The sequence below is a fragment of the Paraphaeosphaeria sporulosa genome (genome assembly GCF_001642045.1).
Source record: "Paraphaeosphaeria sporulosa strain AP3s5-JAC2a unplaced genomic scaffold CC84scaffold_5, whole genome shotgun sequence".
Classification (NCBI taxonomy): Eukaryota; Fungi; Ascomycota; class Dothideomycetes; order Pleosporales; family Didymosphaeriaceae; genus Paraphaeosphaeria; species Paraphaeosphaeria sporulosa.
Window position 1 is genome coordinate 980329 of NW_017253364.1, and position 15026 is coordinate 995354.

Here is a 15026-nt window from a genome sequence, read left to right on the forward strand (position 1 = left end):
AACGAGAGGCACTCGTCTAAACGAATTGTGACTGCCGTCTGTGGGACGTCAAGTCTCATTGTCGTTGTGACAAACGATAAGAGCTCGCGCGAGTCATGCACTACCTCACCCCTCCGCATCCCACTTCAACCCCACTTACGCAAACAAACACCCCGCGACGCGTCGGACCACCTTCTAGGCGTGTCTTCGTCTTAAAATTCCACGTCTCCCTTTCTTTCTCTTAAACTGATTGCATTGTTGTGCCCACCATGTCGTACAATTTCAAGGACAAGGTCATCCTCATCACAGGCGCCGGCAGTGGAATAGGGTAAGGTAATCCTCCACCTGCATACCTCTTGCATGCACACTTCTCCTTCCCACGCGGAACTTCAATGCACTCACACTCCTAAAGCCTGCATGCACGAACTGACAATCGCCCACAGCCGCGCCACCGCCGTGAAACTCGCCTCCCTCTCCGGCACGCTCGCCCTCTGCGACATAAACTACGACAATCTCGAAGCCACAGCAAAACTATGCGTCGGCACGCCCACGCCGCCTCTGCTGTCTGACGTCGACGTCTCCTCGGTCAAAGAAGTCCAGACCTTCCTTGAAGACACGCTCAAGAAGTTCCACAAAGTAGACCACGTCTTCAACTGCGCGGGCGTAAACCCGACCTCGATCCCCCTCGAATCCACGCCAGACGAATACTGGGAGAAACTCGTTTCCGTCAATCTAAAAGGCGTCTTCAACGTCACACGCGCCGCGATCCCGCATCTGACGCGCGGCTCCACCTTCGTAAACGTCTCGTCCATCTCCGGCCTGAGGCCCTCCGCGCAGCAGGCCGTCTACTGCACCACCAAGTACGGGCTCATCGGGTTCAGCAAGTGCATCGCGCTCGAGCTCGGGCCGCGCGGGATCAGGACGAATGTCGTGTGTCCGGGGTACATCGACACGCCTACGAATGCGGGCATTGTCAAGGGCGGGAGCGCGATTGAGGGCATGGTGAATGGGAATGCGTTACACAGGCTGGGCACGCCCGAGGAGGTGGCGGATGTGGTGGCGTTTTTGATGAGTGAGGAGAGCAGGTATATGAACGGGAGTGTGGTGGAGATTGACGGGGGAGTAAAAAGCAACTCGGATCCGCCGCCGGCGGGGCTGAGTAAGTGAGGTTGGAGCCAGGGGGATGAAGGGGGCTAATGGTGCGATAGGTGGAGGCGGGGTTGAGAAGAGTAAGGTGTAGCTGGGGTGAAGTCGTATTGATGTGGGAGTAATCGTAGGCGGACTGAAATGCCGTACGGAGGCGCATGCAATACATAGATCAAGTTTCTCCATTGTACCTTGTTCATCGCTCCCAGTCAGCCTCGCCGAAAGTCAGAGTCCCTTCCACTATGGGGGAGACAAGGGAGCAATACGACACCAAGGCTCACAGCTTTGGTTCTCCCATGCCAATCCCACTACCCTCTGTTTTTGATAATATCCGCCGCCTTCTCCGCCTATTCACAGTCAGCATGGATCCCACCATCTCAACAATGCACGAAACAGATACATACCACAGCATACATGGTCGCCTGCAAATGCGTTGCCGGAATCATGGGTAGAATGCTCGCATCCACAATGCTCAAGCCATCCACACCGTAAACTAGCAGCTGATCGCTCACACAACCCCCGAGATCCCGCGGCAGCATGGCACACGAGCCCGACGGATGCGCAAAACTCGAACTAACCGCCGCCTTCTCGTTGAGCGCCCGCATAATCTGCTCATCACTAACAAACTCAGCGCCAGGCACGTTCTCAACGGGTGCGTAGCGCGACAGCGCTGGCGACGCCCAGTGCTTCCGGTTGAACCGCACCAGTGCAGTCAGGATGGCAGCGTCGACGGGGTTCTGCAGGGAGTTGTACGCCACCACTGGGTAGCCGTGCGGGTTCGACGTATTCAGCGTAATGGTCCCGCGCGAGAGCGGCTTCTGCAGAGCTACGGCTGCGCGGTTGCTGGGCTGGATTGCCAATTCGCCTGCGGCAGCGGCGTAGCCTTGCTCACCTGTAAACTGCTTCAGAAGGATGGAGCGTTGGGCGAGGTAGCCTGCTTGCAGTGGTTTGGAGGTAGCGTAGCGTTCTGGGAGGAAGTCTGTGGGCGTCTGGGAGGAGGCCGTAGCGGCGAGGGAGGAGTATGAGGGAGTAAGTTGTGGTAGTGTGAGAAATGCGAGGGCGTTGCCGCGACTTAAGGTCCAGGGCCCGGTTTTGTGGTCTGCATACTCTTGTGCTGCTGATGCGTTGAAGGACGCATTTGTTGCGAGTGTGCTGTAATTTGGGAAGGCGAGGTTAGAGAGATTGAAGGTCATATACGCTGGGACGTGGTCTTGGAAGTTCGCGCCCACAGCGGGGAGATCGACTTTAACCGAGATGTTTGCGGCTCCCACGTCGCTGGCTGGGCCGATGCCAGAGACCATTAGGAGATGCGGGGTGAATATGGCGCCGGCGGCGAGAATGACTTCTCGCGATGCCCAGGCAGATGTCGTTGAGGATGTGTTTCTGTCAGTCATTTTCACTCCGTTCGCCCTCAGACTTCCGCCGTTTGAGTTGATGTTGAACAGAATCTCATCTACATGCGTTCCAACCAAAAGCTTGAGGTTCGGCCGCGCCTTGACGGGTTCGTAGTATGCCGTTCTGGCATTTGAGCGCTCGCCAGTGACGTTGTCGATGGTATTGGGCGCCCAAAATGCGCCGAGGGGGCTCGCAAAGCCTTCTTTGGGAAGCGATATGCCGCTTTCGTTCTTCCACGCATCGAAGATGCCCTTGTAATCTGGGTACTGGAAGCTTGCGATCGTCGCTTGAACGGGGCCGTTCCCGTAGGCAGTTTTATCGTAGGTTATACCGATCGCTTTCGTCTGATACTCCGTGAGCCAATTTACGCAGACTGGAAACACAACGGTACGTCAGAAGTTTGGAAATCTGGGTTATGAATCCGCTGATCGTACTTAAACTTTTGAACAGCACTGTATGCATCACTGCACCAAAATACTCACCGTCTCCTCACTCGGCGGTGTAAACGTAAACACCTTCTTGAAAAACGGCGCGAGATCTTTCCACCCCCAACCCACATTTCCCAATTCTTCCCATGCGTTGTAATCCGCATCGGAACCCTGCCACACTTGAGCTTGATACGTGAGAAAAGGATGTCAGGGTTACCCGATCGAGCATCATGCCATTAACGATTGACCCGCCACCGACCACATTGCCTACAGCGACTGAGAAAGTACGATTCCCCAGCTGTGGATCTGGCGCCGAGACAAGCGATTGGTATAGTGGCGGATTGCTGTTGAGCACGCCGGCGAGGTATGGGACTTGTACATTTGGGCTGGAGTCGATGTATCCATTTTCGATCACCAGCACAGTTCCTGTCGAAGTAAGAGATGTCTGCGACTGGTGAACCTCAGGGGGAACCAAATCGGGGTGTAAGAGAGATGGATTGTTCAGATGGAACGTAGTATCTTCAACGCTGGGGCGTACAAAAGGTGCGCACCAGACGCAGCTTCCTAGAGACTGCACCTACTGTTACTGTCTTCTGAAAGACGATTGGCGACTACGAGGCCAGTCAAGCCGCCCCCAACGATAATGTAGTCGTATGTGTCAGTGAGAGCAGACGTATGAGTCGCGAATGCGAAGAACGCGAGGATCTCCCTGAAGCAATACATGGTGGGTGAACGTTTAGAAATGATCGTATCCTTCCCAGACAAGTCAATCGTCGCAGTTCTAGGAGATTTGATTTCCGCGAGCAATGTTTTGTAGGCTGGTGCACTACATATGTGCCTTCGATTTTCATTTACCCGGGCTATTGGGGCGTAATGCCCCTGTCAACTTCTACACCAGTCGCGAGCTGCCGAAGTGGGACAGGTGCGGTCGAGCTGCCTACACTGTCAGGTATAGGTGTAGCGGCATATGGTACAATACTGCGTCGATGGGTGATGCAGTCAGCATCGCCACCGCCAATCCAGGGTCGACCGGTTGCATCAAACCCATCTATGGCAAGTGCACAATTAATGAACATCAGTCGAATACGCAAAAGTACGTTCAACAGAGGATGAAGACGGAACTTCACAATGTGGTAGGTCTTGGAAAGCGTCGGTTGTGGGGCCACATTCAACCTGAACGTCACCGCCCAATCACGTTGCGATCTGAGCGGCCCCCTTCTGCCGAGGAAATCCCGAGCTCGCCGCTACTGCGCGCAACACCAAAAGTTCGTCCATCGTCTGTCTCATCGCCGCAACAACACCACGCCACGCCCCCGAACCATGACCGAAGTACAGTCGCCTCCGCCCACGCTGGCGCCACCTGCAGAGGAGCAACCCTCCCTCACCGCCGACGAGCCCTCCACATCCACGTCACTCGTCCCCGCCTCTACAACTGATCAGGTCATCATCACTACAAATGCCGAAGGAAAACGCGTCAAGAAGATCATTCGTCGCAAGCGTCGCCCAGCGCGGCCGCAGGTAGACGCAGCGACTTTCAAAACCGATGCCCCGCCGCCAACGGGTACCATCTTCAACATTTGGTACAATAAGTGGAGCGGCGGCGACCGTGAGGACAAGTACCTGTCGCAGACGGCTGCGCAAGGGCGCTGCAACGTCGCGAAAGATTCAGGATACACCAAAGCAGACAAAACACCAGGGAGCTACTTCTGCCTGTTCTTCGCGCGCGGCATATGCCCCAAGGGCGTCGACTGTGAATACCTGCACCGCCTGCCGACCGTTACGGATTTGTTCCCCAGCAACGTCGATTGCTTCGGCCGCGATAAGTTCAGCGACTACCGCGACGATATGGGCGGTGTGGGGTCTTTCCAGCGGCAGAACCGCACGCTATACATAGGCAGGATTCACGTCACGGACGATATCGAGGAAATTGTCGCCCGACACTTCCAAGAGTGGGGCCAGGTTGAGCGCGTCCGCGTGTTGACAGCGAGAGGCGTGGCCTTTGTGACCTACATGAACGAGGCGAACTCGCAGTTTGCGAAGGAGGCGATGGCGCACCAGTCGCTCGACCACTCTGAGATCCTGAATGTACGATGGGCGACCACAGACCCGAACCCGGCGGCGCAGAAAAGAGAGGCGAGGCGAATCGAAGAACAGGCCGCTGAGGCGATCCGCAAGGCGCTCCCCGCAGCCTACGTTGCTGAGCTCGAGGGTCGCGACAACGGCGAGGCGAAGAAGAGGCGGAAGATCGAAGGCACATTTGGCCTGCAAGGCTACGAAGCGCCGGATGAGGTGTGGTTCGCGAAGGAGAAGGCAGAGTGGGAGCAGACCAAGGAACTTGGTGCACCGGACGAACTGCTGATGATCGAGGGCGACACCGCGCAAGACGAGCAGGAGATCCCGATGCCAACACAGCAAGAGCCGCCCGCACCACAAATTAGTGGCATCCTCTCTGGCTCGACGCTCGCGGCGCTGAAGGGATACACCGCCAATACCAGCGCGAAGAAGCCAGCTCCGGCGGCTTCGGGGCTACTAGTCGGCTACGGCAGCGACGACGATAGCGATTGAGCTGCGCACCGTGTGGGATGAGTCTGGCTGCACTTGAAGACGATCAGAAGGAGTTTATTGGCGCTGTAGCATAGTATGGCACAGATAGCATGGTGGCGTAAGGCGCAACATCAAATGATACCCTTTATAATTCATTGTTTGCACGGCCAGATTGATTGTTGCTGGTGGCGTTAGGCGATATTCTATCGTTGCATGCAAGGGACTTTGCATTTCCTGCCTAGGCGATGGCTGGATGTGGACGCGGTTCAATTCTTGGGTGGAAGGCGCGACGCAGCTCAACTAGCAGGCGCCGTGATCGTACTTATGGCATATCAACGCTTCCGTGCTTCCGTCTCTTTCCACCCACTGACGATAGTACGCGGTATCAGGCTTCGACGTGATCTACTTTACCCGCCACTAACTCGCCTCCGACCTACGAGACTATGTCTTCGCTCTACTCGGACACCTTAGTGCACACGCTGAGGGGTACTTGATCATAGAACCGAACTACCAGAAGAGTCATCTGAAGATATTTCACGAACTCGCAATCACACTCTTGCAACAATCGCAGGATATGCGAGTTCTTTCTGCAGTACGACATTGTGACCAAAGCCTCTCCAGCAACGAATGACCGTCATGGGTCCCTACTTGGAACCGAGGTGTCGAAACTCAAAGCAACGGCGTGTATTCAGACGATGTCTGTGAACATGACGCTCATGCTGGGTTCCCCAGACGGCTGCGGCTCACGGATTCAGGAAAGGTGTTACAGGTGCTTGGATTTGTGTTCGACACAGTTGCAGAATGCACAGAGAAGTTCAAGATTCCAGAGCACCATGTGTTGTCTTCAAGATATGGCCTCTCGCCGCTGCTATAGAATTGGGCACGCGGATGAAACCCTCAACAAATGATGCGATGGAGGATGTATGTATGGCTCTAGTCGGTGGATGTCACCGCGACGTTGAGATGTATTTGAAAGATTTTGCTGCCATGCGCTTGAAATTTTCAGCCGCAAGTTCTAAGCGAAAACCTAAGGGGCCAGGTAGTCTGTTACCAGAGGGGTTGTCCGCGGCTCAAGAAGCTGCTAGAGAGGGAAATTCCAACAAGTCTATGTCCAAGGATGGCTATATGAAAAGGAAGAGGATTTTCAGGACCGAATGTGGATTGATCTGTTCTGGACCTGCTCCACTTTGGGCTGGTGATGTTTGTCATATTTTATCTGGTGGCTGGGTTCCCTTTCTCTTACGTCCAACAGGACCTGCATACCGACTGGCTGGCGAAATATACATTGATAAAGTCATGCAGGGCGAGGCAGTCGTAGACTACATGCTGCTGACAAGATCCAGGACCAGATGTTTGACATTATCTGAGGGTTTGTAGCTTAATATGGTATAGGCTGTAGTAACGCACTTCCTACTACGTAAACAAGATCGAAGCCTGTCTGTCTATCCAAACCTCACTCCCTGCTGCAATAACTCACTAACAGGGTTCCTAGGATTTCCAAATCGATGTCTTGTCGCAAGTCGATCACGATCCAACAGCACCATACCAGCCCATGCCCAGCACCGCACCAAAAATGATGGCTACAGCAGGAGGAACGTTGAACCACGCAGTCTCGGCGTACGTCACAGCAGCTATAACTACCCACCACGGCTCCTCGGCAAGGCTCTTCCCATTGCTACTCTCCGCCGTGAGATACCCAATCTCCCAGAGCCGATACACGGCCGTGAAGACCAGGCCCACGGCCGCAGCATTGATGCCCCTCAGCAAACTCAATACCCACGCCTTCGTCCGCGCAACCTGCCAAATCGACTGTGCGCCGACAGAGAACACGAGACCCGGGGTAAAGATACCCAGGAACGCCAAAATTGAACCAAAGACAGTGGGTATACGAGTAGACGCGAGCGTCAAGGCGCCGAGGTACACGGAGAAGTTGAAGTTCGGGCCCGGAAAGGCCTGGATGATGGCGAGCCCGAGGAGGAAATTCCGCGGCGAGACCCAACCGGGTTCAACGACGTAGGAACGCAGGAGCGGGATCACGACGGGCCCGCCGCCGAAGATGATGGTGCCGGCGAGGTACATGTTGGCGAAGAGGTCGTAAGCGAGGGCGCGGGAGGAGAGCGTGCCGCGGACCACCATGATGGCGATGAAGGAGGCGAAGAAGAGCGCTGTGAGAGTGAGGCCGAGCTTGATGGTGATGGTGTGTGGTCGGTTAGATTCAACGGGCGTGAGCGCGCGCGTCTCTGTGTTGCTGCGCTCTGTGGTTTGACTTGGGCCTGCCGCTTCTTCGACGGGCAGGATACGATCAGCAGAGGACGCAGCCTGCGGACGACGCTTCACAGCTTCAGGGCGCTCAAGCTGCACTAGAGGGATGTCGTGCACCGCAGCCGTCTCCTCCGCGTCCCCGCCTTCAGTTCTACTCCTTCTCCTCCTCGCCGCATAATCCGCCTTCACCTTCGCAACTTTCTGCCTCAGCCAACCATCCCAAACAACAGTAGCAATCCCCCCAATTGCAATCAGTACAGGAAAATACCACAGCGCATTGTAGCACAATCCGGCACAAGCCCCAAATATCACCAAAATCCTCGTCAACCGGTCTTTGATTGCCTTCTCGGCAAGCTGCACGGCCGCTAATGCGATGATTCCTACGGTGCTGGCGTTCATGCCGCTCAAAAGCGCATACACGATGGCAGGCAGTCGATCAGGCATCTTCTGTACGCCGAGGGAGAGCGCGTACATGCCCGCGGCGCCAGGCACACTCCAGAGGAGGAAGGCTAGCATGGCCGGGATGAAGCCGGCGTGCATCAGTGCGATGCAGAAGACCATCTTTGTGGACGCAGGGCCGGGGAGCGCTTGGCAGATTGCGAAGAGCTCTTGGTACTGGGTGAGGGGTTAGCCATGTGCTGTGGGATTCCACTCGTCGATACTGTGGGCCGACAGAGAGGGGAATACACACAGTCTGCTCATCAATCCATTTTGCGCCGAAGTGGCCCTGGCCTTCTACGAAGCGACGGTAAAGGATCTGGAAATGCACTGGTGGGCCGCCAAAGGCTGTGAAGCCGAGATCCCACGTCCGTGTTGCAACTTCTGCGAGGCGCCATGCTAGGGTTGAGGACTTGGAGCCGGTTGTTTGGGATGACGACGATGCGAGTTGTCGCATGCGTCGGAAGGACGAAAGCGTGGCGTGGAGGACCATTGTGCGAAGCGCAGGCGCTCTACCGCTCCTCCCGAGTCCACGCAGTTGGGTCGAAGCTCCTGAACAGAGATTGAACGCGATGGATGATGGTGGAGGTCAAATTTGAGGTTATGTGATGTGACGGATGGTTCTCTGGTCTTGTACCTTCCAAGACGCTGATGTCCAATCATCTCATCTCGCTACCATTGCGACATCGTGGCCAAGGCCTCGGTACTAGGAAAAAAGAACCATGTTCGGCCTCACTTCAAGGGGCGAGGCTAGTGCGATTTGCTTTGTGGTAGCCACACAGAATCTACATTGGCGGTGGACGTGGTGGTGCGTGTGTGGAATTGGCCTTTTGATTGGCCTCTTGACCCGAGCGCTACCAAATTACGGTACACGACTCCCAGAGCAGAGGGAAATTGAATCGATGATTTGAGGTCGCCAGCGTTGAAGAGCTAGTCGAAGCTCTGATCCGCTACGCAGCGACCGCGATACAATGAACGCGCCTGCCTCCAGATGTCGCAGTGACTGCCGTCTTTCTGCTCGACGGAGGTGCGCATGGCGTACGGAAGGCACGCACTAGCCGTATGTAGTCAGCCCGCCAACGCTCCATCACTCTTCCACCTCACTCCACTCAAAACGTCAGATAACCTCATCGCCTCGCTTCAAAGCCAGCCAGGCCTAACAATAGCGTCTGGTTCTTCCCAGGCTCCAAGGTGCCATTTGTCCTTCGCCATTGCGGTGGAATGCAGTACAAGCTCATCGGGGAGGCCTATCTGCATGGCTGCACGCAAGGTGAACTCGAAGACTTCAATGGGCCTCTCCAGAGAATACCATTAGTTTGAAGAAGATTCTAAGCCCAACTTTACTCGACTAGGTGCCGCCGTGTCGATAGTATCGGAGTGCCTGGCTCGGGCTTCAGTCGAAGACTGGATTCATCGAGGAGAAGTCCACATACTCAAGAGCAACGACCTGAACTCTTTCATAGTGATGTCAGCTTTTTCATAGCATCAAAAGAAATGTTCACATGGTTGATAGACCGCGCTAGTCTGTTGACAGGGCTCCTTTCGACCCGCCGCCACGCTCCGCACTCCACTTCGCTTGTCCTTAGCGCTGCCACCAAGAAAAATTGCAAAAATACATACAACAGCGAGGATTCTCGCGTCCTCACGGACCGCAATACTAATTCGCCGGTACACTGCTTATATATGGCTGAGCGGACGGGAAGCCTAGTTTTCAGTGTCCTATGGTCGTATGTGATGGGTCGGCCCGGCGGCCTTGTAAATATTCCACGGCTCTTAGTGCATTCAAACCGCTACATACAGGGTAAAGATTCCATGTGGTAACATTTCTTGGATTGTATTCGTTGTAAAAATCCAAAAGGTCTGTTTCCAACTTACCACCTCCACTACGTTCTAGCATTACATCCACGCATTGAGTGTCTGCGTAGCGTCCCAAACCTGCTTCGTTCTTGACGCACATCATTTTTATTGCTATAGCCATCTCTCAGACCGTTTGTGTAGTCGCTAGCCAACACGGTCCAATGGGCAAGCCTGTTCTTTTAGGCACCGAGGAATTGACCACCAAATTCGCCCATTGGCGTGCGACCATCTATTACGATTTGAACGTGGGATCGGAAGATTTCGCATGAAAATTGAAGTCAGGGTAGTTTGCAGGCTTAAATGGCCACGGCCTTGCAGCGTCGGCAGAGGCTCGCAAGAACTTCACAGAGACGGTAGCTCACGCGCAAACAGCTCGCGAATAGAAGTGCCTGTATCATAACTAACACTACAACATCTCAACCCAATCACGACTGCCGTGCAGATGAGCACTTGAACCCATCCTTCAAGCGCCCCAGAGAACCATCACGAGGATCGGGGGTTAGTGAACTGACGGAAGATAATCAAGAGAACCACCGTGGCCATGGCTGGTGCGGTAGACCGACCCTCAACGCTGACGTAGAGGAAGGTGATATCATATATAATGAAGATGTAGCGGAGCCAGATGAGTGGAACAACCAAGAAGTCGAAATAATTCCATCACTCTCAAGGAAGCAGATGTCTTTGGTCCTTCCGGAGTCAACAGGTGATGACACAATTGGAAGTCCCGTTCACATGCCCACAGCATACACACGATGTGAGGGATGATGACTGAGAGACTTGCGCTCTGGGTCTTGCCGACGTCAGCAACAATGTTTGAATGCAAGGCGTGTTAAAAGTACGTATCTCGCGCGCGTCTTTGTTTATGGTCTTGTATTCGTTCAATACCTCAGTCGTTCCACTCGATGCAGCAACGACGATAGCTTCGTGCACGATGTCACGGGTCCTCGTGACTTCATCATGATGCATTACATTCCACCAAGACAACATGCTGGGAGGGCCCGAACATGCATGCCTCTCCCCCATGCAGCGAGGCCCGTGCCTGGCATCAGGGGTGTGATAAACGTATACCACATCTTGGATTTCATCTCGGGCTTCGAGATTGCAGTACCGTTCTCGTTAGTGTGGCTCGAACGAATCTACGCACCGCGGTGGGCAGGGTGGTAAAGAAGATAGTCGCCAGTGTTGTCGTAAAGCTCAAAGCAGATATGCCCGAGCCGTGTCCACTACCATCGACGGTGTAGCCTGGGCTCCATTCCAACACAAACCGGTATTGTAAATAATGATCTTAGCCGTTTGGAGCAGATCTGACACGAAGCGGGCAATACATGCGACACCAAGACAGAGCAATGCAGGCCAGAGAAAAAGGCATGTGCCGAGTGTCATTTTCAATAGGGCAACCCCGCGCTTTCCCCCTTGCTTGGCGACGAGAATCTTCGTTATTTGATTCGTTTCAAGTTGGCCGTGATGCGAGTGCGTGGGGAGTCATGGCACCTGCTGCGGTGATCATGTCAAGAGCATAGACGGCTTGGAATCAAGTGCGGTCGTTGTATGTGTTGATCCCAGACATATTGCAACCCAGATGAACTTCGATTGTTCTGTAATATTAGGAGGAGTTCTACCATTCTAGAATTGCACCGCATACAAGCTATGGTAGTCGTGAGGGTGAACCATATGCGCGACCTAACGGCTGATATCAATTTTCACAGAGGCTAGTGGTCAATCGGCTCCCAGAGCCACCTGAAGATATATCGCGAAAGCGCTGGTTTACTCAGAGAGTCGTCAAAACGTCGTATCAGGCGTGAGGTTTGATTCTTGGCCTCCAGGTTGTCAGTGCGAGGAACTGCACTGGACATCTGCCACATACAATGAATAATGCACGCGTCCAATATTACTGCATCTTAGCGCGAATGTTCAGTTACCTCCCGACATGCTTCGATGCGCTGTTGTGATCTCTTCTTGACTTCAGGCACGACCTCGTGTTCAGTCGACTCCATCCCGACTGGATGCTTCGTTTACCTCGTTCAGTGACCGACTTTGACGATGCTCTAGACAATCGCCCAGGTCTAAGTTATCCCCTAATCTATTGGACCGGTTCCCGGTACGCGCTTGTTGAACATCCTGCGTCGTGCCGTTATTCCGTCAGTTCGCCCGTGATTCCACGCCACGGAATGATCGTGATCCAGACAAAAGGCAACATCATTGACAGCACTTAAGCTACCCTTTTTCGTAAAATGCCACATTATGTTCTGTGTCTAGGCGCATATCGGCATGGCGAGCGGCTTCGCTTTCGCTGAGTGATCCTCGAGTGCGAGACTCGCATGCCCGTGCGGTCTTCGCGCGAACGGGGACGGGTGCGGCACGTGAGACTATGGTAATGCTACTCCGTCCGTACGGGAAGTAGCAAGCGGCGATATGAGTGGTCTACCATACAGTGTCTGTGGTGGGTGTTACTGCTTGCATACAGAGTCTAACCACGAGTTTAACTTGACACACCACCACCGCGAATCCCTCAACACTTATTCCACAACATCCGGTCGTGATCTCCTATAACTGTATTTGTTCTTCTCGATCTTGGACAGTCTGACTGCTTCGTCAAGCTTGAGTTCCTCCTGGACTATGGCCACTCCTTGCCCCCTTCTCCCAACATGCAACATTGTCACCCCCATAGGCATGCTTGGGTACGGCCTCGATGAGTCTATCACAGCCTCTCTTCTCGCAGCTGTAATACCGAACGGTTCACCTACAGCGCTAAGTGTGTTTTTCGTCTTCTTCTCTATCATCTCCCCCCAACCCAAACCACTGACACCGCGCAGTTCTGGACTCGGGTAGCACTGACAGCGGACCCGAGAAACTTGCGCTGGGCCAAATGACATCGCCTCGAACGTCGTATGTAAGAGATCTTAGGAAACTGATAAGGTTGGCGTGGCGATTCAAAGTCCCACTTGTGTTCAGTTCGGCCGGGGGTGATGGAAGTGATGAGCATGTTGAGGAGATGGTAAATGTGTTGAAGGAGATTTGCGACGAGGAGGGGAACGAGTAAGTTCAAGCCTAACATCCAAAAACCAGTATGGTACACGTCAAGACCATGGGCAAAACGACTGAGAGGCAATGCTAACGCGACTCTAAGACACTATAAACTCAAGCTCATCGCCATCTACTCCGCAGTCACAAAGACCTTCGTCCACGAGCGTCTCAAGAAGCATGCCATCTCCGGCTGCGGGTCGCAAGTACCACCTCTCACAGCCGAATTGATAGACTCTGCGCCACGCATCGCGTCCCAAATGGGCCCTGAGCCCTTCTACGATGCTATGATGGCCACACCAGACTTCAACGTCATCGTTGGTGGGCGTGCATACGACCCTTCGCCATACATCGCCTTTGCAGCATGGGCCTCCAAGACCTCGCTCAACGACACAGCAACCCCCGAGGCAAAGTCTCTGTGGGGCGGCTTCACGCACATGGGCAAAATACTCGAGTGCGGTGGCCTTTGTGCGACGCCCAAGTGCTCAGCCGTGCGTGCGACTGTCTACCAAGACGGAACTTTCGATCTCACCCCTGGAGAGCCGCAAAGTAGATGTACGCCAGTCAGTGTGAGCGCGCATACATTGTATGAGAAGAGCAGACCGGATCTACTTTACGGCCCCGGCGGATGGCTCGACCTGACAAAAAGTTCGTATGAATCATTGGATGATGGGCGGACGTGCAGGGTTAGAGGCGGGTGTTTCACGTTCTCACGTGATGCGGGGCAGAAGTACACAGTCAAGTTGGAGGCAGCCAGGGTGGTAGGATATAGGTCGAATTATATGGGGAGTGTGAAGGACCGTAAGTCGTGTTCTAGTAGGCTGTTGCAAGACGCGGACAGTGGACTGACTCTTTTGCAGCTATTCTTATTAGCCAACTAGACTCAGTGCTCAAAGCGATCAAGACATATGTTGCACAACAACATGAAGGTGTAGATGGGCAGTGGGATCTTGATTGGCATGTCTACGGCCAGCATCAAACGACAGCGGATGGTAGGCCGGCGGAAGTATTCCTTATCGGTGAGGCCCTTGCGTCAACGCAAGAATTGGCAAGGAGCATAGCGTCGACGGCGAGGATAGCCACAGTCGTAAGTCTTCTTGCGGTAGCGTTCGTTTTCAGCCTCAGCTGACTTCGAACCTTCAGCACGCACCTTATCCGAACCAAAAAGCCACCTCTGGCAATCTCGCTTACGGCCTCGGCGGCAAGATGGAGAGCGATCTAGGGCCTTGCGCACAATTCTCGATATACCACCTCGTGCAACTGGAGGAAGGCGAGGAACGACTCAAACTTGGCACCGACTCGAACGCCCTCTATCGGCAAGAACTGACCGTTATTGGTCGGGGTCATTCGCAGCCAGCCATATCTGACCCACCCTATTCCAAAAAGGAAGAACATGGACAGACACCGCCGTTGTTAGAGACGTCCATTGGCGGTGCACATTATCCGACTTCACCAAAGACACTTGGTGACATAGCGCGTGTGTTGCGTTCCAAGAACGCTGGTCCGTATGAGATAACGTTTGATGTCATGTTCGCGACTCAACCCGTCTTTCAGCTTGTCAAATCGTCGGGTTGTCTCAATGCAGCCGTGATCGCGGGGCTCAACGGTATTTCGAAAGACCAAGTTATTTGGAGCGGCTTCTTTGATCAAGCGCTCGCATACAAAGCGACAATTCCAAGGCTGTGGAGAGGAAACCCGACGCCCAATGGAGGTTTCATGGAGAGTGACGTGCATGGGAGTCAGAGGTACATCGGCTTACTGAACCTTCCATTGTCGAAAGCCTTCCTGGTTGAATGGAGCGATCTGGTCGCGAAGAGGAGAGTTGACAGCGGAGTCTAGTCCCGTCTCGCAATAGGCTTCCATGGCTCTCTAGGTTTGTGTATGAAGGACAGGTTTCGTCAAGCGCTGACCTGAATATAGAGCCTGCGTCACAGCACAACCGAGGAACTTGTTTGA

General features: G+C 54.0%; 7 protein-coding genes across 7 annotated transcripts; 4 read left to right on the top strand and 3 right to left on the bottom strand.

Moving 5' to 3' along the window:
- Positions 1-2: 2 nt before the first annotated feature.
- On the top strand, positions 3-1285 carry CC84DRAFT_1145321 (short-chain dehydrogenase/reductase-like protein SDR). The gene is made up of 2 exons (XM_018176502.1): positions 3-307; positions 423-1285. The coding sequence occupies exons 1-2, from the start codon at positions 249-251 to the stop codon at positions 1144-1146; spliced, it is 783 nt and encodes a 260-aa protein (XP_018036080.1). The 5' UTR covers positions 3-248; the 3' UTR covers positions 1147-1285.
- Positions 1286-1433: 148 nt separating this feature from the next.
- On the bottom strand, positions 1434-3671 carry CC84DRAFT_1091449 (choline dehydrogenase-like protein; the record flags this gene model as incomplete). Its single annotated transcript, XM_018174401.1, has 5 exons — positions 1434-1472; positions 1530-2864; positions 3003-3119; positions 3166-3374; positions 3530-3671. The coding sequence occupies 5 exons, from the start codon at positions 3669-3671 to the stop codon at positions 1434-1436; spliced, it is 1842 nt and encodes a 613-aa protein (XP_018036081.1).
- Positions 3672-3812: 141 nt separating this feature from the next.
- CC84DRAFT_1164186 (cell cycle control protein) lies at positions 3813-5644 on the top strand. Its single transcript, XM_018178437.1, has one exon. It carries the CDS (start codon positions 4269-4271, stop codon positions 5511-5513), a length of 1245 nt encoding a protein of 414 aa, XP_018036082.1. The 5' UTR covers positions 3813-4268; the 3' UTR covers positions 5514-5644.
- A 401-nt stretch (positions 5645-6045) lies between these two features.
- CC84DRAFT_732399 (uncharacterized protein) lies at positions 6046-6943 on the top strand. Its single transcript, XM_018187213.1, has one exon. It carries the CDS (start codon positions 6294-6296, stop codon positions 6867-6869), a length of 576 nt encoding a protein of 191 aa, XP_018036083.1. The 5' UTR covers positions 6046-6293; the 3' UTR covers positions 6870-6943.
- CC84DRAFT_1164187 (chromate ion transporter-like protein) lies at positions 6922-8927 on the bottom strand. The gene is made up of 2 exons (XM_018178438.1): positions 8446-8927; positions 6922-8369 (listed from the first exon to the last, which is right to left on the bottom strand). Exons 1-2 carry the CDS (start codon positions 8683-8685, stop codon positions 7017-7019), a joined length of 1593 nt encoding a protein of 530 aa, XP_018036084.1. The 5' UTR covers positions 8686-8927; the 3' UTR covers positions 6922-7016.
- Positions 8928-10477: 1550 nt separating this feature from the next.
- CC84DRAFT_1244228 (uncharacterized protein) lies at positions 10478-11580 on the bottom strand. Its single transcript, XM_018184145.1, has 3 exons — positions 11035-11580; positions 10889-10969; positions 10478-10709 (listed from the first exon to the last, which is right to left on the bottom strand). The coding sequence occupies exons 1-3, from the start codon at positions 11132-11134 to the stop codon at positions 10642-10644; spliced, it is 249 nt and encodes an 82-aa protein (XP_018036085.1). The 5' UTR covers positions 11135-11580; the 3' UTR covers positions 10478-10641.
- A 952-nt stretch (positions 11581-12532) lies between these two features.
- Positions 12533-14909, top strand: CC84DRAFT_1205449 (uncharacterized protein; the record flags this gene model as incomplete). The annotated part of the gene is made up of 5 exons (XM_018181973.1): positions 12533-12801; positions 12863-13085; positions 13177-13871; positions 13931-14157; positions 14214-14909. The coding sequence occupies exons 1-5, from the start codon at positions 12666-12668 to the stop codon at positions 14907-14909; spliced, it is 1977 nt and encodes a 658-aa protein (XP_018036086.1). The 5' UTR covers positions 12533-12665.
- Between the last annotated feature and the right edge of the window lie 117 nt (positions 14910-15026).

Bases quoted from the DNA above. Each gene is read 5' to 3' on its own strand.
- CC84DRAFT_1145321 (XM_018176502.1), top strand. From the start codon at position 249: ATGTCGTACAATTTCAAGGACAAGGTCATCCTCATCACAGGCGCCGGC. The intron at 308-422 runs GTAAGGTAATCC...AATCGCCCACAG, and splicing joins GGCGCCGGCAGTGGAATAGG to CCGCGCCACCGCCGTGAAAC.
- CC84DRAFT_1164186 (XM_018178437.1), top strand. From the start codon at position 4,269: ATGACCGAAGTACAGTCGCCTCCGCCCACGCTGGCGCCACCTGCAGAG.
- CC84DRAFT_732399 (XM_018187213.1), top strand. From the start codon at position 6,294: ATGCACAGAGAAGTTCAAGATTCCAGAGCACCATGTGTTGTCTTCAAG.
- CC84DRAFT_1164187 (XM_018178438.1), bottom strand. From the start codon at position 8,685: ATGGTCCTCCACGCCACGCTTTCGTCCTTCCGACGCATGCGACAACTC. The intron at 8,370-8,445 runs GTGTGTATTCCC...CCCCTCACCCAG, and splicing joins AATGGATTGATGAGCAGACT to TACCAAGAGCTCTTCGCAAT.
- CC84DRAFT_1244228 (XM_018184145.1), bottom strand. From the start codon at position 11,134: ATGAAATCCAAGATGTGGTATACGTTTATCACACCCCTGATGCCAGGC. The intron at 10,970-11,034 runs GTTGTCTTGGTG...TCGTGCACGAAG, and splicing joins TGTTCGGGCCCTCCCAGCAT to CTATCGTCGTTGCTGCATCG. The intron at 10,710-10,888 runs GTACTTTTAACA...CTTCCTTGAGAG, and splicing joins CAAAGACGCGCGCGAGATAC to TGATGGAATTATTTCGACTT.